The sequence below is a fragment of the Ruditapes philippinarum genome, unplaced genomic scaffold, assembly GCF_026571515.1.
Source record: "Ruditapes philippinarum isolate M1 unplaced genomic scaffold, ASM2657151v2 ctg11773_1_1_1_1, whole genome shotgun sequence".
NCBI lineage: Eukaryota > Metazoa > Mollusca > Bivalvia > Venerida > Veneridae > Ruditapes > Ruditapes philippinarum.
The window spans coordinates 1-27,667 of NW_026865179.1; the positions used below are offsets into that span (position 1 = coordinate 1).

General features: G+C 33.6%; 2 protein-coding genes across 2 annotated transcripts; both read right to left on the reverse strand.

Moving 5' to 3' along the window:
- Window positions 1-360: 360 nt before the first annotated feature.
- Window positions 361-6,005, reverse strand: LOC132728126 (uncharacterized). The gene is made up of 6 exons (XM_060713745.1): window positions 5,851-6,005; window positions 5,068-5,292; window positions 4,588-4,730; window positions 2,805-3,000; window positions 973-1,197; window positions 361-533 (listed from the first exon to the last, which is right to left on the reverse strand). The coding sequence occupies exons 1-6, from the start codon at window positions 5,936-5,938 to the stop codon at window positions 361-363; spliced, it is 1,050 nt and encodes a 349-aa protein (XP_060569728.1). The 5' UTR covers window positions 5,939-6,005.
- A 2,493-nt stretch (window positions 6,006-8,498) lies between these two features.
- On the reverse strand, window positions 8,499-24,310 carry LOC132728127 (uncharacterized). The gene is made up of 4 exons (XM_060713746.1): window positions 24,202-24,310; window positions 22,889-23,155; window positions 10,065-10,262; window positions 8,499-9,834 (listed from the first exon to the last, which is right to left on the reverse strand). The coding sequence occupies exons 1-4, from the start codon at window positions 24,251-24,253 to the stop codon at window positions 9,644-9,646; spliced, it is 708 nt and encodes a 235-aa protein (XP_060569729.1). The 5' UTR covers window positions 24,254-24,310; the 3' UTR covers window positions 8,499-9,643.
- Window positions 24,311-27,667: the final 3,357 nt, after the last annotated feature.

Genomic DNA, 27,667 nt, shown 5'->3' on the forward strand with positions numbered 1-27,667 from the left:
CTGAAACGGTCTAAAGTTAGTCCTTTACTTTGTCATAAATTCTGTGACTTAGGATACACTTAGGACCTTTTATGACACAACAGATAGAGGTACCAAGTGCACATATCATGCATCCAATTGCATGAGAAATGAAAGAATCAGATAACTAATTGTTTAAATGAACATTTTGAAGTTTATGAACTGTGTTTCATTTGCAAAAATATGCTTCGGACTGGTTTGTACTTCGGACTTGTTTATCGTGTGGTAAGTATTATCTCACTGAAACGTCACATAAAACACGTCGACTAATGTCAGTCTAGCCTGATATTCCACTTTTATGTGTAAAGATCATCCTCTTTGTTTCTATATTGACATTCATACTCAACTGTAATAGTTTCCCCAAGTTGTTCCAAGAAAGTAGTTCGGATCAACATTAGTATCAACGTCTTGGTATGTATATTCATAAATCAAGTTTTCGTTTTCAGCGTCTGAGTACATTATCTCGAAAATTGTGTCCAGATATGAGACGTTCTGTCGATTAAGATCAATGTGAGCTGAAAAGAAATATTTACTATCTAATTATATTAAAATATGATTTTGGATGGCCTTGTATAGTCATCTTATATCGTTCCACTTCGCTTTTGGTTTAACATTATTTCACAAATGTAGACTGCTTACAATGTTACTAGGATCGATACTTATCAAGGAAACGGAATTTTACTGTCACATTTGGACAATTTGCAAAACGTTTTCTTTCAAAAAATTTATTTTTGTCACCTAGACCACCCTAGAAATGATGTGTACAAGTGTATATTATTATTTCTTAAAAATGGTTTTAAAATATGTAAACTAGAAAAGTGTCATTTGTTAGTCAAAATGCAAACATACATTCTATTATGAAAGAAAAGAGGTTAATGCGCATTTTTATTCGAAATAGTCAAATAAACTATATCACTTTAAGAAGAAGATGATGAACGATTGAATTTATCTTACTAGGCAAATGTCTATAGATTGGAACTTGATTCTTATTGATGTTGAACGTAAACACGTCAACGTCGGTTGAGTTGTATGCGTCCCAACACTGTATTGTCACGGTATATTGTTGAGTCCGGTTGTGGGTCAAGCAACCAATATCAGTATCACAATAGTATGCCCTTGGTTGCTGGTATTTGTAACCACATCCTGGTTCTTGACATCTCAACTTATAAAGGCTATATGCTAAAATGTAAATTTTGATAAGCTAAACAAACTCGAATGATAAACATGGGCAAATTTGACGCTAAAAACGGCGGTCACAAAAACTTTTGACAGAGATGTGGACATTATAGATATACATACAGGAGATTTGTTATGGAAAATATCCGGATAAAATCTGGATATTTTATCATCTATAGTGACACTGACCTTGTAAATATTAATCTTAATTACATGTATCACACTTGTAGTCATGATAGTTATCATTTGTGTTACAACCAATCGATAAATGATGACTTAATGTTCCCTGTACACATCATCAAGTTAGCTTAACTTTGACCACTTTATGTGACCTTGACATTGGAAGCAGGGACCTAGATTATGCACGCAACACTAAGCCTCAAAATCTTGAACATTTTGCCAACTTACATTAAAATCCCCCGATGAATGTTGAAGTTTTGTTCCGAACAAGCGTTTTTCAGTAACCTCTGAGTGTTACATTGTATGCGACACTCCGCCTCACTAAAGTGATCAATTGTGCAAAGTTATATTGAAATCCCTTTATGCATGTAGAAGTTTTGTTCTGGACATGCGTTTTTCAATGTCCTCAAAGTGTGACATTGACCATTGAACTTGAAACCTAGTTGATTTACATGACACTGTTTCTCATAGTTGTAAACATTTCTATGAAGTTTCATTTGAATCTCTCAATGCGTGTAAAAGATATGCTCTGAACAAAATTTTCTATCTTTATCATCTTTAGTGACCATGTTCTTCCATATATTAACCTTTATTACATGTTTCACACCAGAAGTCATGATAATGACCATTTGTGTTTTAATCCCTCAATAAATGATGACTAAATGTTCCGAATACACGTTTTCATATTTTTATCTGAACTTTGACCCATATATAGGACCTTGACCTTGGCTGCAGGGACCTAAATTTTAAACGCGACAAAATAGTGAACATTTTTGTCAAGTTAAATTAAAATCCCTCAATGTATATAGAAGTTTTTCTCAGACAAGCGTTTTCAATTATCTGTAAGTGTGACCTTGATATTTACCTAGCGACCTGGTTCATGCGCATGTCACTGCTTATCACAGTTGTGAACATTTCTATTGACCAAGAGACCCGGTTCATGCGTGCGACATATCTTCTGATAGTGATGAAGTTTCATTAAAATTCTTCCATTCGTGGAAGATATGCTCCGGACAACAATTGGTCGACGTCCGACCGCCCGCCAGACTGCTCCCCGGGGTGAAATTATAATACGAGACGTTTTTGAAACGAGTGTTTTTTTTTTTTTTAAAAAAACAACTAGGTTGTAAAAAGTGACGCCCCCGTCATGTACACTAACACGGTGTTAACCGTAATTATGTTGTAAGATATCAATATGCCAAACAGTTTAGTGATATACATGTATCTTACAAATATTAAAAAAAAACATTCCAATTTTCGTCGTAGCAAAGTTTGAAAGGATGTTATATGTTTTATGGAAATGGAATAAAACACACCAAGAAGTTATATCCAGCACATGATAAGGATGGACAGATCTAAATTGGGAGATTTTATCTACCTAGTTCTTACAATTTCGATATAAAAAAGGAAATTCTAAAACTGATACTTACAATCATAATCAAAGTTTCCGTCATGTCTGAGTTCAAACATATCATTCTCTTTAGGGGACCAGTCAATGATTTGGCACGTGACATTGTCTTCCATGTGATTATTATAATCGTAAGTGATCAATGAATGTATTTTGATTTCCAAATCATAATCCTCGTGAAGGTTAAAGCTCGCGGGTAAACTTCGAATTTCTATTGGCTGAAAAATATGCATACTTCTTTTAAATATAATAGTTAAGGTACTTAAATAATGAAGTTATGAACATTTTAATCACTTTACATATCCTATATTCACACACACGCAAGTACGCGCGCGCACGCACACACGATTTATTTGCAGAATCATCCTGAGATGTCACCTAAGCCAGTGTATAACACTGTAACTAACGAGTATGCGCTGTTATGATTCGCAATTTCATATCTTTTGGTGACAGAAATAAGCTGTTGTGCCCTTTTTGTTTCGTTTCAAATATAAACCCTGAAAAAAATGAACCAATACCACATAATTAATCTATGTTTATATTATATTATTGCTACTAGATATGTGTGATCCTCCCCTTTCAACCTCTGTAAAAAACACTGATATATACAAAGTGCAATAAAAAGAGGAAAAAAATTCAATTGTTATAAATTACTTTAATTTTTTCCTATATGAATCAATAAACAATGTTCTGTTATATACCTTGTGTAGTTTTCAAATCCTCATTGAAAGTGTACTGAGTATAATTTGCAAATTAGAACAAAGAAAAAGTTTCAAACCATGCGGTAAAGTAAAGGGATATTATGAAGCGTATTAGAATGTTAAACAAACACATGGAATAATTAATACAGTTCAAGATTAAGACCAGTATACAGAATCGATACATACACTCACCCTCATTGCGTAAATCCCATATAATTACTTAACGGTCAAGACAGTCCTCAACTTTCAGTAAAGTGGTATTCAGATGATAAAGTAAGTGTCGAGTGAACTCATGAAAGTTGAGAATCTGTGAGATAAGGAGGGAGCTACCTTGTGGTGTCCTAAATAAAATCATACTGAATTCCATTAATATTTAAGTATTGATTTTGAATAAATTTCGTCCAAAATACATTAAAGTGCATCATTTACGCGAACTGACAGTAGTTGAGGAAGTAAAAGGTGAAAAAAAGATACTTAGGGATAGAGATTATCCCATTTAATTTATGTCATAATTTCAATTTCATTATAAATTTCAATTTTCGAAGGAGTGTGCACATTTTATACCCGAAATGATAGAGATAGTATAAATTATTAAGAGTATATTAAGCTCGTGCGATATCATTCTTATGCAAAAAAGTGAATATATACGATTTCAAGTTGGACATTTGTTGCATTCCCTCTATGCTGGACTCAAGTCCTCGAATGCGTCTGAATATATACGGGTAACGCCTTTATAAATATTTATGTTTTTAAAAAATGCTATTTAGTTATTCATTGGTTTGTTTTCGAAATATAAAAAATAACAGTTAGATACAAGTGTTTCGCTAGCGACAAGACAACACGACGAAAACGATAAAGGTGGCGTTGTCGTTATAGACAACAAAACGCGCAAAGTGTATCAAATCAACCACCATAACATGGAGATCTAAAGATTTTTTGCTGGACTCTTGTATTACGGGTCAAAATATTTAAGATATCGATTTTTTTTTCATTTCTCAATTTTTGATCGCAAAACTGTTGCAAGTCTTTTATTCATTTCATATAAGTTACTGCAGTTTTGCGGTCAATCCTTTATATGTCAATTAATGAGAAAAAACTTCATACCCAATTAGTGTAGTGGATTCGAACTTTAAAGTTACAAGTCGTTGTGTAACAGGACTCTGAGTTTGCAACCCGTACCACCTGGTTGTAATCTTTTGTCGGCCATGATGGCCATATGCTGATATTCCGAGTGATGTATATTTCTCCTGAATGAAATATAAAATTAGAAAATTATTTGATATTTCTATCTAAGATAAGGGAGACTCTTTTCCGAAGACACACAAAACTACTGCACCTGTGAGTTGAACTTAAAAGTTTGCTGCTAAACCGAATAACGTTGCAACAGAATATAAAATTCATTCTACGTCTTGTCTAATAAATAACCTTTTAGATACGAAGGGTCTGTATTTAAGAACGTGTCATTGTGACTAAATTGCTAATACATTTAGTTCCGGGATAAAATTTTATTTAGATATTCTACTTATCGTGGGTCTTAATTCTTTGAATCCCAAATAAAACAACAGAAAACAAGCAAAAGCTTACCTGTATCAGAATTAATGGCTGCCTCTGGGAATTCGTTCAAATCAAAAGTCCACGTGAGGTCATGCCATGTAGAACTGAATGCAGGGAAATGTTCAGTTGGTTGTGGATAGTCCATGTTGAAAATCGTGTTACTGCTTCCACCGTGACCATATGTGTATGTTCCATATGTATCAATAATGTTATTATCTGATTGGTCATTGCATGTAGGCGTCTGAAAACACGCCCCTAAAATGGAAAATACGCCTTTTATATAAGTTTCACTTTCTGTCCGTTATGCTGTCTAAAAATATTACTTTAGCTTACTTCACACTTAAAGGTATATTTCGATATACCATATGCAAAGGGCCATGCATTGTGCATATTTATTCAGATGGTATTTCAATTTAATTGTGTATAGACAATATTCAATGACAAACCAGTACTTAGCAAGTTTCTTTCTTGAGGAAACGAAAAGATGTCCCTAACTGGATTTAACCCACGCGGCAGATTATGTGATTCTTCAGATTGTAAATTATTTGTCTTGCCGCCACAGTATATTTGCAGTTGGAGACAGCTCACACTATGCATCTTGTGCGGTGATTTCGAAATTCGTTTCATATAAATAGTTCAGAAGCCCTATCGTTAATAACTCAAAGCTTATAAAAAAGCATCATTATGTCATATTGTGACATACTTATTCATTCTTTTATTCAAGCTCATATTGTGACCTATATTGAAAATATGGATCTTGTACTATTTATTATATTTGTATCATACAATTCATTGGTTGAGAAAAAAACTTACATAAGGTAATCGTCAGGTCTTGACAAGCCTCCCTGAGTCTTCTGTCATAAACACATAAGTTCATTGTGAAATAGTAAGAAAATTCCATAGTCAAATCTTTCCCAACTTTAACCTGGCCGGTAGCTGAAAGAAATAGTAAAACATTACCCAATGTTTTAACTTAGAGTTAGCACTTGCTACACTGATTTCAGTTGTCAATTTCATCAACTGTAGAATCAGGCCAATGCAGATTAAGCAATTTGATATTTAAATAGATATAAAGGAATTCCGTAAGAAAGCCTGAAACAGTAAAATTATATGTTGCAGAAGCATGTTCATATAGGTAAATATAAGCTACCACCCCCACTTCCCAAGCACCGGGTTAAGCTGAACTCAACATTTAACATACAATATGGTAACCTTTTGAAATACGGTGTATCATGGAACCTTCGATGTAAAACGTAACAAAGTGTCATTTAATGAATAACCATCCAGCTAGCTTACGATAATCCGGAGGTATTTCCTAAAGTAATACACGAATGGTCACTTCAGGCATTCCTTCAGTAACGCTAGGAAGTCGCCAGATGACAGATATTATGTGTTACTTGAAATCCAATAAAAAGAAACTTACAAAAAGAAGAGTCTTCCTTAGGTGATAGTTTCAACGTACATATATGCACACGATATTCTCTGTATATTGTAAGGGCAGCATTTTCAACGTTGCTCTTTAATAATTATTACTTTCTCATTTTTTACATTTGCTCTCATGCAGGAAATGTTTGTTGTTAGTTTGTTTGTTTCATTTTACGCCATTTCCAACAGTATTTCAGTCATATAGGCGGGTAGTTTCCTAACCATCGTTCCTGGAGAGTTACACCAGTACTAGACTACCTTCCTCTGCGCTAAACTACCAAAGCATCTCCCGGGGATCGAACCCACGCCAGAGTGGTAACTGGATTAGAAGTCATCGACTCTAACCCCTCGAACCACAATGAAGGAGAACACTTTATATTTCAAAATACTTAATACCTCAGACAAAAATGTTGGTACATTCTAGTTTTCTTTTCAAGGGGAAGATATCACTATCGGCATTTCGTACGAAAGACCGGTGGAGTAATGTCCATTTCATAATTTCCCGATTTCATCTTCACGAATTCATGATTTCAACTTCATAAATTTACGATTACAACTTCATGAATAAACGATTTGGCCTTCACGAATTCACGATTTCAACATGATGAATTCAACTTTGTAAATTCATGTTTTCAACCTTGCAAGTTAATGAGTCTTCATAGTTTAACTTCACGAATTCACGATTTCACATGAAATTGAAATCGTGAATTCATGACGTTTAAACCGTGAATTTTTAAATACTGATCAATACATTAGAAATGTAAATTGGAAATGGACATTCTTGTAAAATATTTCTTAGACAAATTTTTTTAGTTATTTAGTATGAAAATTTATATGCTGAACAATTTTTGTTCAAGAACAATAATAATTCATCATATTCTGTTTATGATATCGAATTGTATGTCAAACCCGTATATAATCTTCCGCCGTTTATTGTCATGTATTGTGCTATATGTAAATACGAGGGGTGTCCGGAAAGTTCGTAGACAAGGCTATAAAATTTTTATAAACAGTCATATCAATATGATGATTGAATATTTTGCTAAAGTATTTATTCTGCTACAAATGTCTATATTAAAAAACATGATAAAAGTTGTATTCGCAAATCGCCAATCACCATGGCAACATGATCAACGAATCACGGAGCACTTTGATTTCATAACGATAGCTTCTCGAATAATAAGTTGCTAAAAGTTGTAATTTTAACGCAAACTCTATTTTTTAATTTTGTGGCATCATAGGATACTATTACATGATATTTAGTGTAAATAATGACGTCATACGTAAACAAACAGCTTGTAAAAGACGATTATAGGCATTGAAGGTGCGTAAATTTTGTGTTGCAAAAATGACGTCAAATTCATGGACGGAGCAACGTAATGATATTTAACTTCATAGCAACGCTAATATTGTTACCAACTGAGATTTTAATCTTTACTTTAAAAACAAAATCAACCATAAAATGTTAAAGGCAACTTGTGTTTAAGTATCAAACATGATTAAGAAGCGGTGATGACATGATGTATAAGAAACGCTCCAGACGACCAAAAGTAGCATGGCCGAAATATCGTAGATTGCGTTACAATTTTTGAAAAATGCAGACATGCCACACACTGTATGGGAACCAGTGACATATTTGATTTTGAATAATAATTTTAAATATGAAATTCATGAAGTAATAGCAAAGGAACATTACATGTATTAAGTATACGCCAGAGAGGTACCATGGCTATTTAAATCGGAAGAAATTGAATAGTTGGTAAACATGAAGTTAATTTGACGCCGTTGACGCTGTCGAAGTGCTCCATGACGCTGTATATATGTTGTATGTAAATACTGTTAAAATACAAACGTAAGTCACAGTTCAATAATTTTTTAGAAATGTGTTCGCTAGATATGTATATTTTTGCTGACACAATTTGTACAGCGTATGTATTGTTATACAATAAAAAATGAAGATGTATATGAACTTTCCGGACATCCCTCGTACTTTCAATCATTTATGGTAAGATCTTCCATGATTAACCAATTCATTATGTCTCCCCCACCTCGGGGGGAGACATATTGTTTTTGCCCTGTCCGTCCGTCAGTCCGTCCGTCCGTCAGTCCGTCCGTCCGTCAGTCCGTCCGTCCATTCTTCGTTTCCGGACGATAACTAGAGTTCCTTTTGACCTACAGCCCTCAAACTTCATAGGATGATTGGTCTTATAGAGCTGATGATCCCTATTGTTTTTGGGGTCAGTAGGTCAAAGGTCAAGGTCACACTGACCGTTGGTCAATTTCTCGTTTCCGGATGATAACTAGAGTTCCTTTAGACCTACAGACCTCAAACTTCATAGGATGATTGGTCTTATTGAGCAGATGATCCTTATTGTTTTTGGGGTCAGTAGTTCAAAGGTCAAGGTCACAGTGACCGTTGGTCAATTTCTCGTTTCCGGATGATAACTAGAGTTCCTTTTGACCTACAGCCCTCAAACTTCATAGGATGATTGGTCTTATAGAGCAGATGATCCCTATTGTTTTTGGGGTCAGTAGGTCAAAGGTCAAGGTCACAGTGACCGTTGGTCAATTTCTCGTTTCCGGATGATAACTAGAGTTCCTTTTGACCTACAGCCCTCAAACTTCATAGGATGATTGGTCTTATAGAGCTGATGATCCCTATTGTTTTTGGGGTCAGTAGGTCAAAGGTCAAGGTCACACTGACCGTTGGTCAATTTCTCGTTTCCGGATGATAACTAGAGTTCCTTTAGACCTACAGACCTCAAACTTCATAGGATGATTGGTCTTATTGAGCAGATGATCCCTATTGTTTTTGGGGTCAGTAGTTCAAAGGTCAAGGTCACAGTGACCGTTGGTCAATTTCTCGTTTCCGGATGATAACTAGAGTTCCTTTTGACCTACAGCCCTCAAAACTTCATAGGATGATTGGTCTTATAGAGCAGATGATCCCTATTGTTTTTGGGGTCAGTAGGTCAAAGGTCAAGGTCACAGTGACCGTTGGTCAATTTCTCGTTTCCGGATGATAACTAGAGTTCCTTTTGACCTACAGCCCTCAAACTTCATAGGATGATTGGTCTTATAGAGCAGATGATCCCTATTGTTTTTGGGGTCAGTAGGTCAAAGGTCAAGGTCACAGTGCAGTGGGGGAGACATGCGCTTTTTTACAAAAGCATCCTCTAGTTTAAATATACGTACATGTGTCCAGATAGAAGAGACCGGATGTTCCGTGTATGTACGAATTCCCCGGCCCGCTGTTCTGACGATATCGTATGTAATCATAATCGTTACCGTCATCTAGAAAGGACGGAACTAATGTGTTGATGACGGTTCCTATACCCGCCGTGTCGTGGGATACACTTATCGAGTTCCGCGCTGAAAAAAAGAAAAGAAAAAACAACAACAGCGTATGTAATGCTTTTGCAGAATTTGACATTTTTTTTTATAAAAAATAGAATAAAAAAGGAAGGAAAAAGATACTGATAAATACAAACTACATAATTTGACCTACATTTGAAATGGTTGACCTGTGACAAACTACATTCATTTTCTAAATATTTATTCTAGAATAGCTATTTAATATGACCTTACTTAATAAAACTTACGACTATAGGAAAATGTTGGGGGATTGGCTGCATATACGTTGACCGTGAACGATCCAGAAACTGAACCATCTGTTTCGTATCCACTTCTAGAGGCAGTTACACCAACAGTATGACGTTCACCACTGTTAAGACATCCGTCAGCGTTGCACGTTGGACCACAATTAGGTGATGTACATGTCTTCTTTTGAACGATGTTACCTGGGTTTCGAAACAATTATCATTTTGTGTAAAACTCGGCTATGAGCAACTCAAAATTACAAAAAGTGTTTGTTCCGTTTATCTTTCATTTTTTACTTAACTTGGAAATTCAAAAGCACAAAATCAGAACTAAAATAATAAGAAAATCAAAATGCTATGCTAACAAATATTTTTTGTAACTACCTTTTTTTACATTAATTACAATAATACCAAACATTCACCTTTTGAAAATGTGAAGGCAACTGGTATTGGTAACCAGTTCGGCAGCTTACCCAGAAACGATACAGTGGCTTAACTGTGCTCTGGAAAATTCAATATGGCTCCCTGCTGTAATGCAGAGGTGAACTGCCACCACCACAATTGTATGAGACTAATGATTTGCATAATTTTAGCAGAAGTCAACAATGCAATTCTACATGTCAAATATCTAAGGTTAAACATAAAATATTTTCGGGCCATTCAACACATATAAGATATAAATATTTCAACTAGAGAGACTGTCCAAAATGGATCAAACAGTGGTAGCATTGTCACAATTAACAATTGCAGGTTCAAAGAACTGATAACGGAGCAGTGCAAATGACCGTATGAAGGATTCATGTTCAATTACAACGAAAGTGACCTGCACCGTCGGATAATCTAATACAGGCAGCCTACAAATATTTATTCATTCGACTTTTCATGATTGGAATTATTATTTTACGTTATTCCGTTTATTCTGACGACACTAAATAAGCGTTCATATTCTAAAATTGCCTTATGGTGGTGTTGGATGTTTACTCTTAGGATCACGACAATAAGCGATATTGAGTTTACGAGAGCACAGTTCAGCCATCACATTGTCTCTGGGTAAGCTCTCAAGCCGTTTACCAGTACTACATGTATTTGCCTTCAACTTTACGATGTTAACAATTTGATGTACAGGAGGCCAATGAAACCACTATATAGTCATAGAAAAAAATAAGGGGTTGCTGCCAAAATATATGATCATATCTTTCGGATGATCTTGAATGACTGGTAAGGTTATGCAACTCGGACTGGTATCTGACACATGTATTCCGCATGCATGGCCGACATGCAAAAACATTTTTGCCAGTTTTTCAAAGATGAATTTTGAATGGAATTTTAGCTATAACCAAAACAAAAATAAACAAAAAGAACAAAAAAAAAAGAAACAAGAAGAAAAAGCAGTTGCTCTTTCAATTCTGTATAATAATGAGAATACTTCTGATCGATGTTTTATAAATTTCATTTTAATACATGAAAGATTCAGCAAATGATATAGAACATAATTATCATCTTATTTTGTTTTGCCTTTTCATTGAGGACAGCATGACTCCATTCTTTAGAGATAAATTGAGGTTGGCTCATATGAATGAATTTGTGGCCAAGTATCGTCCATATTCTTTAGAAGAATATGTCTTATATGATGTAGCGAAGTATTTATTTGTTTAGTGGCCTTTACTTGTCCAACTTTTTGTGACGTTGGCTCATACAGGAAAGGGCTTTATTTAACCTGGTCTATAGGTACACTAAAGGCCTTAAAGTGGTCAGCCGCATAATACCGGTATCCGCTAGCTTAGTCTTAAAAAAAATAAAGTAAACTTTAGAATATTAAAAACAAGTTATTTTGGTTTGGAGATGTTTTCATCTCAAGAGTAAATTATATGTACTAATTCCATTGTAAAACAAGTGATAAACTAGACCAATAGAGTATCATTGTATAACATATTTATACAAAACTCATGATCCCATGTCAGTCTTTACACCAAATGACAATCATGTCTGTCTGTTTGCCATCCTGGGACTGGGGCATTGTTTTCACTTTTAAAATTTCATTTCAAAGTGTATTGAGTGTGTTTTTGTGCTACTTGCTGTTGAAATTCTTTTCTAACAGTCTCAAACCATGTAAGATAAAAATGATTTATAAGACAATGTAAAGTGCCATAAAATATAATAATACTATTTTTAAATTTATTTGATTTAACACTAGTGAACCAAGGAACACCAGAGAATTGTTGTGCAGCCGAAAAAATGATACAATTCTTTTTATGAAAAAAATGAATAAATATGCATGCTATTTTCTTTTAAACACAAAAATTTATGGATATAATCATTTTCTAAAATGTCATATTTTCAAAACAAAAATTGTGAAATTTCAAATATGTTAAGTTACAAATATTATATGTTTCAATAACAGATGTCAAATTTTAAATTATGTAACTGGAAGATTAAAATGCGGCTTTTCCTCTTTGTCCAATCAACTATGCTAAAAGTTTTATAATATATAGGTGATAGGCTCAATTAAGCTGTCTGTACTTATCATGTTGTTAAGCCTTATGACTGATAAAATATCCAGGTGATGATTGTGTTATAAATTCAATGTTGCTATGTTACATTATTTTGTATTGAAACCTGATTGGTCATTTTGTTATTTAAGACACAAAAATATTAAAACTCTATTGGTCAGCTAAAACGAAATCAATTTTAGAATTATTGTAAAGATACATGTAGAAAAGTTAGGGTCAGTTAGATTTTGGATTTCCAAGTGATAACATTGTATTGTGGCTTTCCACTAAAAATAATTGTTACTGTTTTTAATATTAATTTGTAAACATCAGGATAACCTGTGTATATGTTATATATTATCTGTGGTATTCCACTAAGAAAGAAACATTAAAATATAAAACGGAAAATTGTGTTGAGATTCAATCCACCTTCAGCAGAATTCTAAATTTAGCGCATAACAGAATGAATGAATTGTCGTATATGTGGTATATGTGTGTGTATGTAATCTATGCTTAATGAGGGTCCAAATGCCCTTTCAGGCACTGAGAGTGCGGATCCCGGACATGCCATCATTCATGTCCTTAAAGATTTTGATATACCAAAAGGGGGACCATTAATTTTGAATTTAGTAATTCACTGCATGCAACTTAACATATATACAAGTGATTTTGGTAATTTTACTTTTATGATGCACGGGAGGCCAATTAGACCATTACATGCATCATGGATAGAAATAAGGTGTTGATGCCAATGTAAATGATCATATCTTACGGACGAGCTTGACTGGACTGACTGATAAGGTAATGCAACTCGGTTTGGTACCTAAAACATGTATTTCCGTAAGAGCATTCTTTCCAGATATTCACAGACGAGTTTTGCATGAAAATTCAGCCAAAGAATAAAAGTGCTGTTCCTTTTTCAATTTTGCATATTAATGAGAATACCATTCTCATTATTGGTGTGTGTGTGTGTGTGTGTATGTGTGTGTTCGCGCGCGCATGTGCGTGTGTGCCTGTGTGTGTGCGTACGTGCGTGTGTGCGTGCGTGCGTGCGTGCGTGCGTATGTCTGTTTATTTTTATTCGCCACCGGTTGACAATAAGGGCAAGTCCTCCAGAAGAGTATTCAGATTTTTGGAGGATAGTGCAAGATACAGATACAAAAAGTACGCAAATTCCACAAGCTTCTCCTGGTCCTTTAGTTTGCCAAATGTTAAAGCCCTCATACACGCGACCTCGACTTTAATTCCCATCCGAAAGACTGATAAGTAATTTTAGATCGCCAGCCCAGGAATCCGACCCGCAAAGGCGAGATTATAAGTTCATGAATGCATGTACAAATGTAGTCAATGTTGAATGAGGGTCCATCGATGTTTAATTATGTCTCTGCCCTGTGCCTTCTCTGCGACGTACATGCTCCGAGGGAAATTGAGAAGACAAGTTCATGAATTGCCTTATGAATTTTCTTTAAAAAAAGATATATGTATCATTTACAACTTACTTTACATATTTTGTTAAATTTCATGAGTTTTATTTAAAAAGATTGTCAACTTTTAAAATAATCAAATTGTATTGTCCCATAAAACTATAAGGTTTCATAAAAGTACTAATTATAGATTTTTAGAAATATATTGAAGCAACATGCTCATATAAAGTGGAGGAAACATAAAAATGAAAATAATTAAATACATTGTAATCTCCCTTTGTGATTTATAAACTTATATAAGGATATTGAATGACTCAGTATAACCTTGACTTTGATCCAAGGAATTTCAAACACGCTCTGCACATCATCTTAGTAATATTAATATTTCTGTCACATGTTTGTAATTTCCAACTTTCGGTTTGAAAGTTACAGAGCGGATAACTAAGTGTGACCTGGACCTCAGGAAGGTCAAACCTGCATTTTGTACATAGTCTTAATTTGTTTTATTATATAAATGATAGCTGCTGCCTTTCTAATATAAAATTTTAATAGGTCTAAAATGAAATATAAAGGATAGTTCTTGCTATTACTCTAAAATGTAACGGACGATTCTACAATAAGATGTACAGGATAGTTCTTTAAATGTCTAGTTTAATTTCTAATATATAAAAAAATATTTTTAATAACTATTTATCACACCAAAAAAATTTACACTGTGTTTAGATTTCATTACATTTCCTTGTGAACATTTTATGTTACAAAGGCACTTACTTAGTTTATCTAACACAAGAACTTATCGAGTAATACATTTTTCGAAAATAACGGGACCACAAATAACGTTCACGTTTACTTGTTCACATGAAAATATATATAAACAACAACAAAACACACACACACGCACGCACGCACGCACGCACAAACACACACACGCACACACGCACGATCACAGACACACACACACACACACACACACACACACACAAAATCGTACTTTTCAGGTACCCTCATTATTTATGTTTAACAATAGTCATTTGTTTGTTCAATAATGATTTCATACATTTTTGTCGTACTAATCAAGTACATGTATATTATTTGGTACTCATCGTTACAACGTATAGATGAGTACCTTTGTACTAGCGTTTTTAATACAAAACCGGTTTATGTACATTCTTTGTTCGCTCGAATGATTCGAGCTGTATTTAATCGGGGTTTTCATATTCGAAAATCAGTTTCTAGCGAGCTACTCTTAGGGACACTCACACATGGATTCTTACGAAGTACAGCGGTTAGTAGATGACAGACTGAAAGATACCTTGGGAGATCTTAAGCAGTCGATGCTTTCTGATATGGAGAAACTTTTGGATAAGATAAGTGGAAATTCTACTTTTAAACATTTAAATCAGATTTCTACCATTTTAACTGGCATTCCTAAATTTAAAAGAAAGTCAAACGAAGAGCAGTACAAATATAATTGTAAGATAACTGCTGCTTTAGATTCTGCAGACAAAATGTTGCAAAACGATAAAATTATCGAAAGCAGGGAAAAGATTGCAGAAGGTAAATATTATTACATTTATTAGACATTGAATTACAAATTTGTTTGTATAACACAGGATTAGTGATTCACTGTTATCAGTTAAGAATGTTCTATAGGTAACGCTTGATGTAAAATATAACGGTAATTTTATCACAGTGTAACTAATATTTTGCGTGAATCAAGACGATGTAATATTATTTGTAGATAAAAATGGATGCGTGTATTGAAGAATATATCGGTATGTCTGGATATTTATGTCTAGATTTGTTTGGTATTCAAGTTATTTACTGCAAAAGAAAATGATTAAGTAATCATTTATTCCAAGTTTCATTACACAAATGAGGTATATTTTAACCTATCTATATTATTTTGTATATTCAAATTTGTATAGTTTATTCCTTTTACAGTATTTATGAAAAGGATTTTTGAAATATTTAGTTAATTAAGTTATTCTTTTTGATAAAGTACAAAGCGAATGTATGCATATTTTTTCGAAGTCGAAATTCACATGTTTTGGTTTATTTTTAGTAAAAGAGCTGGTAGCACACAGACAAAAATTGATTCAATTGGCAGACGGGTCGGACATGGGTTGGCGTTTAGTTAACGAATACGAGGCTAACCCATTGGCTGATGGTTCTGATGACGAGAAGAAAATCTTGAAAGCCGAAGCACGGGCCAACAAGAAAATGCGAGAGGAAAGGGCGAAGAAAGCACGTTCAGCACGGCATCCATATAAGAGGAAACCGCCTGTTGCTGTCATGAACCAAACAGTTCTGGTTTCACAGTCAACTTCCCGTCGTCCACCTGGTTTATGTTTTGCTTGTGGCAAGCCGGGACACTGGAAGGGGTCACAGGAATGTCCTGTCAGTTCTGCTGTTAATAACAATAAGATAAGTATTTTTTGTGATACTAGTGTATTAATTGCAGATAAAAATGCTAAAGAAACAGACTGTATCGGTTATCTTTAAAGAAGGCATAGATATCTCTGAGAATAATAATTCTCAGATGGTAAAAGAGAACAATATTCATGACGTTTTATCCCCTGTAGGGCGTTTGAGACGTCATGCTTCGAAATGGTCAGAAGCTACGGACAGTAAGTATATTTCGGATGTCATTAACAAGGGTTATAGATTGCCGCTTAAAGACATTCCAGAAAGAGCCGTGTTAAGAAATAACAAATCGGCAAGAGAGAATTTACAGTTTGTAGAAAAAGAAATTGAGAATTTGTTGTCTAAAGGCATTATTTCTAGAAGTGAAGTAATTCCTCATGTAGTAAATCCTCTCACTGTAGCATACAACAGAAAAGGAAAACCAAGGTTAGTGTTAGATTGTAGACACATAAACCCGTGTTTGCATCAATTTAAAATAAAATTTGAAGATATTAAAGTGGCAGAGGCTTTATTTGAACAAAATTCTTTTTTGTTTACTTTTGATTTAAAAGGGGCATACCATCACATTGATATTTTTGCTGAGCACAGGACTTATTTAGGTTTTTCATATTCGAAAAAAGGTCAAGTCAAATACTTTGTTTTTAATTCTTCACCATTTGGCATCAAAACAGCAGGTCACATTTTTACAAAAGTATTAAAGGTAGTAGTTGCTTATTTACGTTCACAAAGTCATAGAATTATCATGTTTTTAGATGACGGAATCGGTGGCGATCAAAATTATAAACTTGCGTTAAAATCTAGTGAGTACACAAAACAAACTATTTTAGAGTGCGGTTTCTTACTTGCAGACGAAAAATGCAACTGGTTACCTTCTCGATGTGTCACGTGGTTAGGCCATATTTTAGATATGGAACATAATTTGTTATTTATTTCTGAAGAACGAATTCAGAGGTTTGAATCTGTTCTTGATTCTTGCATTTATCAAGTTAAGTGCTGCGAAGAAAGATTACTTCCTGTGAAGCATTTAGCCGGTGTTGTAGGGCACATTATTTCATTACAAAGCGTTTATAGGAAATAAAGTACGCTTAATGACCAGGGAAATGTTTAAATGTATTAATTCAAGGGCAAGCTGGAATGCTTGCATTTTAGTTTCCGTTCAAGCTTTGGAGGAGCTAATATTTTGGAAAGAAAACGTTCGTTTATTGAACCAAAAAGGTAAAAATTTGAAACACGATCATGTGTGTTTGTATAATGTATTTATAGACGCCAGCGATGTAGGCTATGGAGGTTACATAGAGAAAGCAGAAGTTTTTTCAAATTTTTCAGAAACGCGATCAAGCAGTATGATACATTGTGAATGTTTAAGTCAGTATTTTTCACATGTTGCACAGGGTGAGTTATTAACAGAAAGGTCGCAATCGTTTCCGAAAGTAGACAGTATGGGTAAAGTAGATTTGTTCCCGGATGGAAATTTTTTGGACACAGCAAGTAGCATAGTTATAAGTCGGTCCCCGGAGGTGGACACAGCAAATAACATAGTTACAAAATGGTCCCAGGAAATGGACATAGAAAATAGCATTACGAAAAAATGGTCCCCGGAAGTGGACACTGCTAGTAATTTAGTTATCAGATGGTCCCCGGAAGTGGACCAGGCAAGTAAGTGTGTTGCAAAATGTACCCCGGAAGTGGATAAAGCAAACAAGATAAGTATGAGAAAATTTCAGGCTGTAGACAAAACAAGTCCGATAATGTCCCAAAATGAGGGCATATCTGGTAAAAATGCTAATCGGTCCCCGGAAGTGGACTCGTGTTCAGAGGTTGTAGGCCAATGGTCTGAATATGAACAGTCATTAAGTTCGACTTGGCGTGAAACAGAAGCAGTTAACAGAGTTATTCATTCGCATTCAAATATTTTGAAAAACGCTTATGTTAAGGTTTTCTCAGACAACAAAAATGTAAAGTCCGTTTTAGTAAATGGTAGTAAAACGCAAAATATACATAGCAGTGTTGTAGAATTAAACACATTGTGTGAAAAAGAAAATATAGTAATTTGCCCTGAATGGATTCCGAGGGAAGATAATGAAAGAGCAGATTTTCTAAGCAGATGTTATGACTGTGATGATTGGAGTGTTTCCTCGTATGTCTTTCAATATTTAAATCATATATGGGGACCATATTTTATAGATAGATTTGCATCACATTTAAATAATAAATGCATTAAGTTTAATTCACGTTGGTGGGTGCCGGGTACCGATGGTGTTGACGCTTTGTCAGAATCTTGGCAACATCACGTAAACTGGCTAGTTCCGCCCCCTAGGCTGGTTGTAAAATGTATACACAAAATTATGTGTGAGGGTGCGAACTGCACACTAGTCGTTCCTTTTTGGGAAAAGTGCACCTTTTTGGCCTTGTTTATTTGATTACTCGGGAAAACATAGAAAGTTTATTAAAGGCATAATCAATCTTGGTAGAAAAGATGTTATTTGGCCAGGAAAAGGCAAAAACGGTTGTTTTTAAAAAAATCCATTGGCTTTTGATATGTTGGCTTTGAAGTGTATACCTTAATTTCATGTTCAGTTTATTATATTTGTATGACATTGTTTTAACAATACTTTATCGTTAACAGGTATTAACCTAAAAGACAATCTGAAACGAAAGATGAATGTTATACAGGATGACGTAATAGCAGATCATATGGCTGAGTATTTGGTCCAATCAAAATCTGACAATACAGTGACAAATACAAATCAAGTTTTGCGCATTTCAAAAACTTTTGTGAACAAAAGCATGTATCTGCATTGCCAGCTCTTTCAATTACGGTCGCCATGTACTTTACACATTTATTGGATGAAGGAAAATCTAACCATGTCATTTCTAGCGCAAACTACGGTATCAAATGGGCTCACAATATGAACGATATGGACGATCCAATCGAAATAATACTGTGAAGTTACTATTAAACACGGCAAATCGTATTCATTCAAAACCTGTAGAGAAAAAAGACGTTATATCTTCAGATATGTTACAGACATTATGTTCCAAATATGAAGACTCATGTGATGTGATTGATCTTAGAGACTTATCTATGATATTATTAGCATATTCTGGTTTCATGAGAATAGGTGAGGTGTGTAACTTGCGTTGCAAGGATATTGTGTTCAATCCTGATCACTTAATAGTTAAGGTTACTCAAAGTAAAACTGATATTTATGGGTGACGGTTCAGAAATTGTAATTTCTAAGGGAACATCATCTGCTTGTCCTATAGATATGTTAAAAAGATATGTTTCAAAAGCAAAATTTATCTCTGTCATCGGATGATTTTTTATTCAAACCAGCATTCAGGTCAAAAAATAAGACCATCTCTCATTAATAAGAATAAGAAATTAAGTTATACTAGAACAAGAGAATGTATTAAGTCCAAATTGAGATTAATTGCACCTAATAGTAATTTAGGTACACATTTTTTAAGAGCCAGTGGGGCCAGCACTGTTGCTAATGCATCCGGTGTGTCTGAACGTTGTCTGAAAAGGCACGGCCGGTGGAAAACCGATTCAGCCAAAGATGGTTATATAAAGGATTCTTTAGAGAAACGTATGTTTGTAACTCAGGCTTTAAATCTGTAATATTTGATAATTTATTGTTTGTTAGTCCGAATATTTGGCATTGAATTTGAATTATTTTTTGTCACTACTATACTTTGTAGTTCTATACAAGCGTTCTCGCATATTGCATTCGAGTGTTTTTAGTTTTTCATTTGTAGAAGTTTTGTAGGAAATAAGATGGTACACATAATTGCCTACCGAGTGCACAGATATTCGGGTTTGAAATTGAATTCAATAACCAACTCACCCACCAGAGGTTCATTTACGCACACATGCATCTTACAGTGTTCCATTTGTTAAGATGGATAACCCCATTGAATATTCTGTAATTGTTAAAGGGTATGTTTACATGAAAATGAATACTTACGATTTTTTCGGATTTTCAATGTTTTTTAGTATTTATCTTTGTACGTATTGCATTTCCAGTACCATACCAATAAAACGTTTTCATTTATAAACTTCTTTTCTAAATATCGTTTTGATTTAACTTAAAATGTTTAGGTACACATGAACTTCTTTTAAATGACATTCAGTATTAATAAATAAACAATTTACAAAGTGAGTAAAACTGACATTAAGTGTAAAAAAAAAAATAAACAATTTGCGTTGAGAGAAAAAAAGAACTGAAACAAAATTATTGAGTATAAAATAGATTGTTCTATTTGTATGTGGAATCTAAATTTGGCTTCAGAACCCCGAACTTTCAAACAATAAATGTTGTGGTAGGGTTATGAACCACTTTTGGGTCTATCTCAAGTTATCACACTTGTTTTTTGTTTGTGAAAGAAACTAAGGCTGGTTAATAAAGTTTATACCGTGTTAATATTTTTATCACAGCTGTTTGCACTGAATTAAAAGATCAAACGTTTTGCAGTAGTTTGTTGATTTTATATTTTCCAGTATCCTTTTATTTCTGTTTGCACAGCCAATATGACATACTATTACAAAATTTATAAAGTCAAACATTAAGACAAATAGAATGCGAACCTAAATACAAGCAAATTCTGTGAAATAGAAGTTGTCCTTCTTTGAAGGGACAACGATATCAATATGCTTTTAATTTAATTGTTATGTTTACAAAATGTTTTTTCTTCTCATCTACAAGAAATGTTCATGTCATTGTTATGCAAACATTGACATACTATTATGTTAACAAGTTTTACCTCGACCAAATATCATTTTCCAAAGATATTTCATGTTTACGATGGAAAATCTTCATATATTACCTTCTTTAAATAAAGGTATTATTATTATTATTATTATTATTATTATTATTATTATAACGCGTTTTTGCTACAAGTAGATGCTAAAGTACTTTTTAATGATTTATAAACGCGTACATGTTCATTGAACCAGACAAAATTGTAAACATGTTCACACTGATTGGTCTAGATTTTGCCCAGACTTTACTGACAAACATGCGATAATTTGGATATGTCCTTGGCAAAAGGTCTCAGGTCGGAAATATTGCAAGACCACTACCTACGAGGGTGGGTCAGTTATGGTGTGGGGAGGCATCAGCTTAGACAGACGGACTAGCTTGTTCTAATCAGTTGTAAGTTGACTGGTAAGTGGTACATTGATGAGATGTAAGATATCAGGTTATGCTGTATGCCGGGCATTGGGTGAACGCTTAATTTCATTGGACGATAATGCGCGTCCCCACAGAACCCGGTTATTCTATGACTACCTGCAGAGGGAAAAAATTGAGCGGCTTGACTATCCAGTCCGATAACCCGGCGTAAATCAAATTGATGACATGTGGAATAATCTCAAATTAAGGTACAATATAGACGGATCCAGAAGCTTGAGGTCATGTAAATGCAAGAATGGGGCGCCATTCCCACTAGAACTGTCAGAAACCTTATAGGGCGCATGAGAAAGTGTTACCAAGCAATTATCTTAATATAAGCAATGTGTCACACTAGCGCTACCACGTCTACACTAAACAAGGTTTAAAACATTTTGAAAGCAAGCTGCGTGTCCAAAAGCCTTTGATATTGAACGTCTTCTCTTTTTTGCACATAACTAATGCAAAATCAGTAAAAGAAACGTTGAATTTCTCTATCATTGATTAAACATGAAATAGACATTTAAAAAATTGGACGATGGTTAACAAAGCTTTGCCGAAGGGATATTCACACAAAAAAACAGTTTGTGCTAAGGAAAAGTTGAGTATTATATGCGAACGACCACCGCAACTCTGACATGCATGAAGAAAATAGTGCATAGTATAACCAACTAAAATATGATATTGTTATCGTGCAGTTATGGCAAATTGTGTTTGTCTGTGCCAAAAATTCTGCAATGCACGATTATGCTAGTTTAAATAGAAATATAGAATTATTTTGATACAAGTTTAAACAAAAATGTTCTCGTGTTGACAAGGCAGCACATGAATCAAGATTTATTGACAATAGAAGTGCAAGATTAGTTCATAAGCAATATATGGTCAGGTGAGCTGATAAACTGAAATACTCGTACAATGAATAACTCAGGTCTCTCAAATGATTAAAACTAAATCAAAACATTTTGAAAAGCACTTTGTCACGAATGCACAATGCACTAAGCGTCTAAACCTTATGAAAAGCTTTAAGTTCACAAATTGACAATATCCATTATTTCATAAGCTAACATTAAAAAAAAAAACAAAAAAAAAACAACATTATATAACATTTTATATAAATAATGTTTTTAATAGAGTTTTTTTTATTCAAACATAGAACGGAAACAGTAATTTTATATTTGATAATTTCACTTTGAAATTATGTAAGTATAATTTCATTGTCAACTTAAGTTTGTAGTCACACACTGATAAACCCAGGATTTAGTATGAAAGCATTAAAAACCATTATAAAACAAGTTATAAATAATTCGTATTACCACTCATCTGAAAGTTTCCTGAAGAGTCTGAACTTATTTGGAACTGGTTACACGCAACATTTGTGTATGCATGCTTATAACACGTTTTTGCCGCGTTATAAGAACAATGGTTATCGTCACCACAGCTATAATATCGTCTGGTGTAACACGTGTATGATGTAGTGTATCGTACATAACAAGTGGCCGAGATGCTCCACAAGTTATGTGTCCCATCATAATTCTCATGTATACTGACAGATCCAGGATTGTTGTTGATGGAGCTGCCATCTATAACGGAAGATTTGTATATAATTCATTTGTAAAAACAAACAGTTATACGGGAGCAAAATCTGCATTGAAACAGGATGGGGAGGGGAAAAGTGAAAAAATTAGGGTTCATCATTTTTCTTATTTACAAATGATACATATAATGTATATTGTCAGACATTTATTTGTTGAAATATTTTTCTTTAGGTTTCTGGCATATATATATACATGTTTCTTACATATATTCGTTATATGTCATTAAAAGTTACAATACCCCGGCGAATATTTTGTTTGTTTGATTTTGGTTTCACGTCAAATCGACCCAGTATAGGTCATATCGCGACGTTCCAGCTTTACTGGTGTGGAGGAAAACCTCAGGTGCCCTTCCGTGCATTATTTCAGGCACGAACGGGCACCTACGTTCCGTAAGCTAGCTCGGCGAATATACATCACTATAAAATAAAATTGATTCTTAAGAATAATGTTTTAAAACTAAACAAAAACTGCATGTTATGTTGTGATTGGATGTCCTCTTTAATGCATTCCTGAATTTATATAAAAACTTATAAAATTAATCATAAAAGTGCAAATAACCTGAAATTTTTCAAATGAAATTGATATGTACCATGAAAAACCAAAGCGCGCACAAATAATGTATTTTTTCATCGTGGGCCGTTCCCTAAGTGCATACAAATACATTTGGGTTTTGATCCTTAATGGCAAATTTCTCGGCTAAAATGTTTTTCTTCAAAAAAGAAAAAAAAAGAAATTAATAAATGCCTTATTATAAATTCGTTATATAACTTGCTGAAATAATATAGCGCCTCTAGATATTTGTGTCATTCAAGCTCTATTATCTCATGTATGTACCGTCACTAATAAATATTAAATTGAAATGAAAAGATAAATAAGAAGTTCGTATGTATCGTGCAATTATTGAAGTTTGTTATACATGTAACATTAAATATCATAATACATTTGCCGAAATACCTGTTAATTTTGTCGCGAAAAATCACCATCATCATAATTATCACCATTATCATACATTTTAATTAAATTCAACTTACCGGACACTGTAACACATTTTAATACAAAAATCAAGCAGACGAAAAATCCCATTTTTTAATGTTTATAATAACATGATTTTTATTATCGGTTTTAAAATTCCGTTTTAAAAGATAAATTTCAAATTGGGGCAAAAGAAAATATTGGTCACACACAAATCGTATTTCAAGTAAAACAAAAAAAGGCGAAAAAAACTGGAACCGTACAGATAAAATCATGTAAATTTGTTGTTTGAGACATGCAGCCGTAAACCCTGTTTAAAATTATTAATCTTTGCCATTAGTAACGAGATTTCCCAAACATGTATATACAATTGCGCACCGAAAATAATTATATAAAATTGAATATATACACTGGTGGTCAGGTTTTTGCTATCAGACTGGGTGTTCCGTAAGTTTTGCACTTGCCGGAAAATTTCATCTTGGCATGTGGCTGCGGGTGGGTGCCAGATGAGTCGCGTGCTATACAACCGCATGCTTATGCTTAGGATGACGTAATTTCGCCGTTAGGAATAAAGCTGTAATTTCTTAGCGAACGTTGTAAGAAAAAGTTAAAGGGTGTAATACATACATGTAAAGTTCCCATGGAAAATTGCTTTTATTAAGATAAAGAGTTTAAAATATGATGGAAATATCGTAAATATGTCAAGAAAAATATCTGACATATGTTTGCGGTTTGGATTAGAATACCGTCCCTATGGGGAAGGGGTCCCCGAGGGACGGACCATTCCGAATCCTTAAAAACCGCACATATGACATATATTATCATTTTGAAATACTATTGGTGTTAATGTATTATAAACATACTGACAGCCGGTTTGACATGTTTTGATTGCGTGACGATCTATGGTCGTGACAGAGCGTAGGGCTCGAAACCAATGATCCCTGGGTTTTGAGAGACAGACACTTAACTTCTAGGCCACCTCCCCCTTTCTCCAGATTTTCGTTTTAAGAAAAAAAACTTTCTTCAATGAAAGTTCCTGTGGGCATCGCCAAGACAATATCACTAGATGGACTTAAAAGCTTAAGTGGACACATTTTTGTCTACAATTATAATGGACACTTTTGTTGGCCGGCAAATGATATTGAACATAAATTTGTTATTGTGATCAAAGATTTTTAAACCTCAAGATTTATGTTTTATAAGATTCTTACAAATTGTTTAATACTTTGATATCTCTGATGGTGGTTTAACGATTAAGTCTTATCAGATTCCCTACATCATTTTTTTTTTGAAGTTTTATATATTATATCGTAAAGCAGCATGGGCTTCCCATTCTAATGGCCATGCGAGTTAACTGTTAAACAATATGTTAGACGGTGAAATTGTGAGAGAAATATTTTCCCAATGACATGCTTCAGTGTGGTTTTTTCCTATTGACTCGAGGTATAATTGTGTTCATTCCATCCTCTCTATTGCACGCGCAACGAGTGAAAAAAAAGAAAAAAATAAAAGTAATCAAGAAATTTAGGAAAAAACGAAAAACGGTGTAAATGTTTGAAATGCTCTTTTCTTAAATATTCCTTTCCTAAAAAACACACTTTTAATTAACGAGATATGTTAATTGAATGCTCCTTTAATTGTTTCTATATAACAATATAGTTAATGAGAATAATTTATAAACGCCATTCTAGACAAATAATAATGCTTCTTTTCTATTCTTTTTCTATATGTGCTTTTTTTTTCTCAAATTTCTCAATAATAAATATTGTTTTATAGACAATTTGCAGTATTAAACCATTGTAGTTCCATTTGATATGAAAAAAAGTAATATTCAATATAAAGCATAATTTATATCCACGGGAACGCCGCTCTACTTAATAACAATGTATATTAATTTACTGCATATAAATAATAAAATCAATTATTATATTGAAACAATCAGTAATATCTAGGAAAATAGCTGGGACCCACGGGGGAGCGGGCGGCGACAATATTCAACCGTATGGATGATATAGACTTCTCCACTCGATATATACATGTATATATATATACACAGTAGACATTGTGACCGATCCAAATTTTAAAACGCAGTTAAAGATAATATAAACCAAAATTAGGCTTTATCTAATTATCTACGTGAAAAATTGAAAGGGCAACACTCATTGGGGTTTACATTGTCAATTTTGGTTTACCCAAACGTATGACATAATTTTTTATAAAAACGCAATTTTTTGTGCCTTGATTTAAAAATACTTGAAAACTGAATTATTGGTAAAGGGGACTTATATTTCTATTTTTTTCTCGCTTGCAAATTTTATTTTTAAATTTTTTCCAAATTAAAGGGTTAAGGACATATTGTAATATTGGGCCCTTTTTTATTTTTGGGTCCACTTCGTTTTTTTAAAACCTAAAAAAACTTTTAAATTTTAAAAGAAAAATTGGGAAAAAGGGAGACCCCAAGGGGTAATAGATTTAATTTCCCCATTTTTTAAAAGCAGTCAAATTTGGGGTTTTTTCTTATAACTCAAATATGTTTCCCCGAGGGCTTATGATAAATTTTGATACTGGGCCCGTGGTTTTTTGTGCTTAGTACGGCACGTAAATTTGGGTCTTTTATTAAATCAAAAGTGTGTAAAACCATTGAAAACGTGGAAAAGCCCTTTTCATTTCCCTATAATTTTGGTTTGGGGGAAAAATTTCACTTCAAAAAATATTTTTTTCTTGCCCTCGTTTTGTGTTTTTTTAAATTTAAATTTTTTTATTATCTTTTTTTTTATAATTTTTTTTTCTTAAACAGCTTCGTGAAATGAAAAAGGCTTGATGTAAAAACTGGACATACAAAAAATACCTATGTCAAAAACTCAAGCATGATGTCTTCAAGTATATCTAACCCTTTTTAAAATGGGAATGGTTTCAAAAAGATATTTGAAATAGTAAAAAACTACTTTGAATCTAGATTTAATGAGGTGGGGTTCCTCTTCAGGTTTTCACGGGTATTTTTATTTCTAAAAAAATATATTGATATCAAATTTTTTCATAAAAGAAGTAGAAAATTCTGTGGAAAAAGATATTGGGCAAAACAAAGGGCATCTTCTTTTAAAGATTTGAGTCCCTTTTTTAAAACTATTGAAAGAACGTATACACAGAAAAAAATTAAGTTCAATTTGTTGGGTTTTAAAAAATGTCAATAGAAGTTTTTATAACTTTTAAATTTGAAAAATTTCTCTTGAAAAAAAAACCGCTCCAAATCAACAAAATTTTTACTTTTTTATAATGATTTTCGTTTAAAACCCTTTTTGAATAAAGAAAACGGGAAAAAGTGGGGTAAATTTGCCAAAGAAAAAAAAACGGCAAGAACAAAATTAATAAGAACTCTGGACTTTCAGGGTTAAAAAACGACATAAAATGTAAGTAGGGGCTTTTGTTTGCAGCTTTTAAAAAAATTTGGGTCGTCTGTGTCCCAAAGAGCCAAATAATTTTGGGTCTTTTTTCTCAAAAATCAGTTTTAAGCAAGTTGGGGATTTA

Bases quoted from the DNA above. Each gene is read 5' to 3' on its own strand.
- LOC132728126 (XM_060713745.1), bottom strand. From the start codon at position 5,938: ATGGAATTTTCTTACTATTTCACAATGAACTTATGTGTTTATGACAGA. The intron at 4,731-5,067 runs GTAAGCTTTTGC...TATTTCATTCAG, and splicing joins AGCCATTAATTCTGATACAG to GAGAAATATACATCACTCGG. The intron at 1,198-2,804 runs GTAAGTATCAGT...TTTACATTTTAG, and splicing joins CGGAAACTTTGATTATGATT to CATATAGCCTTTATAAGTTG.
- LOC132728127 (XM_060713746.1), bottom strand. From the start codon at position 24,253: ATGGGATTTTTCGTCTGCTTGATTTTTGTATTAAAATGTGTTACAGTG. The intron at 10,263-22,888 runs GTAATACGAATT...TTCGAAACCCAG, and splicing joins AGGAAACTTTCAGATGAGTG to GTAACATCGTTCAAAAGAAG. The intron at 9,835-10,064 runs GTAAGTTTTATT...TCTTTTTTTCAG, and splicing joins CCCAACATTTTCCTATAGTC to CGCGGAACTCGATAAGTGTA.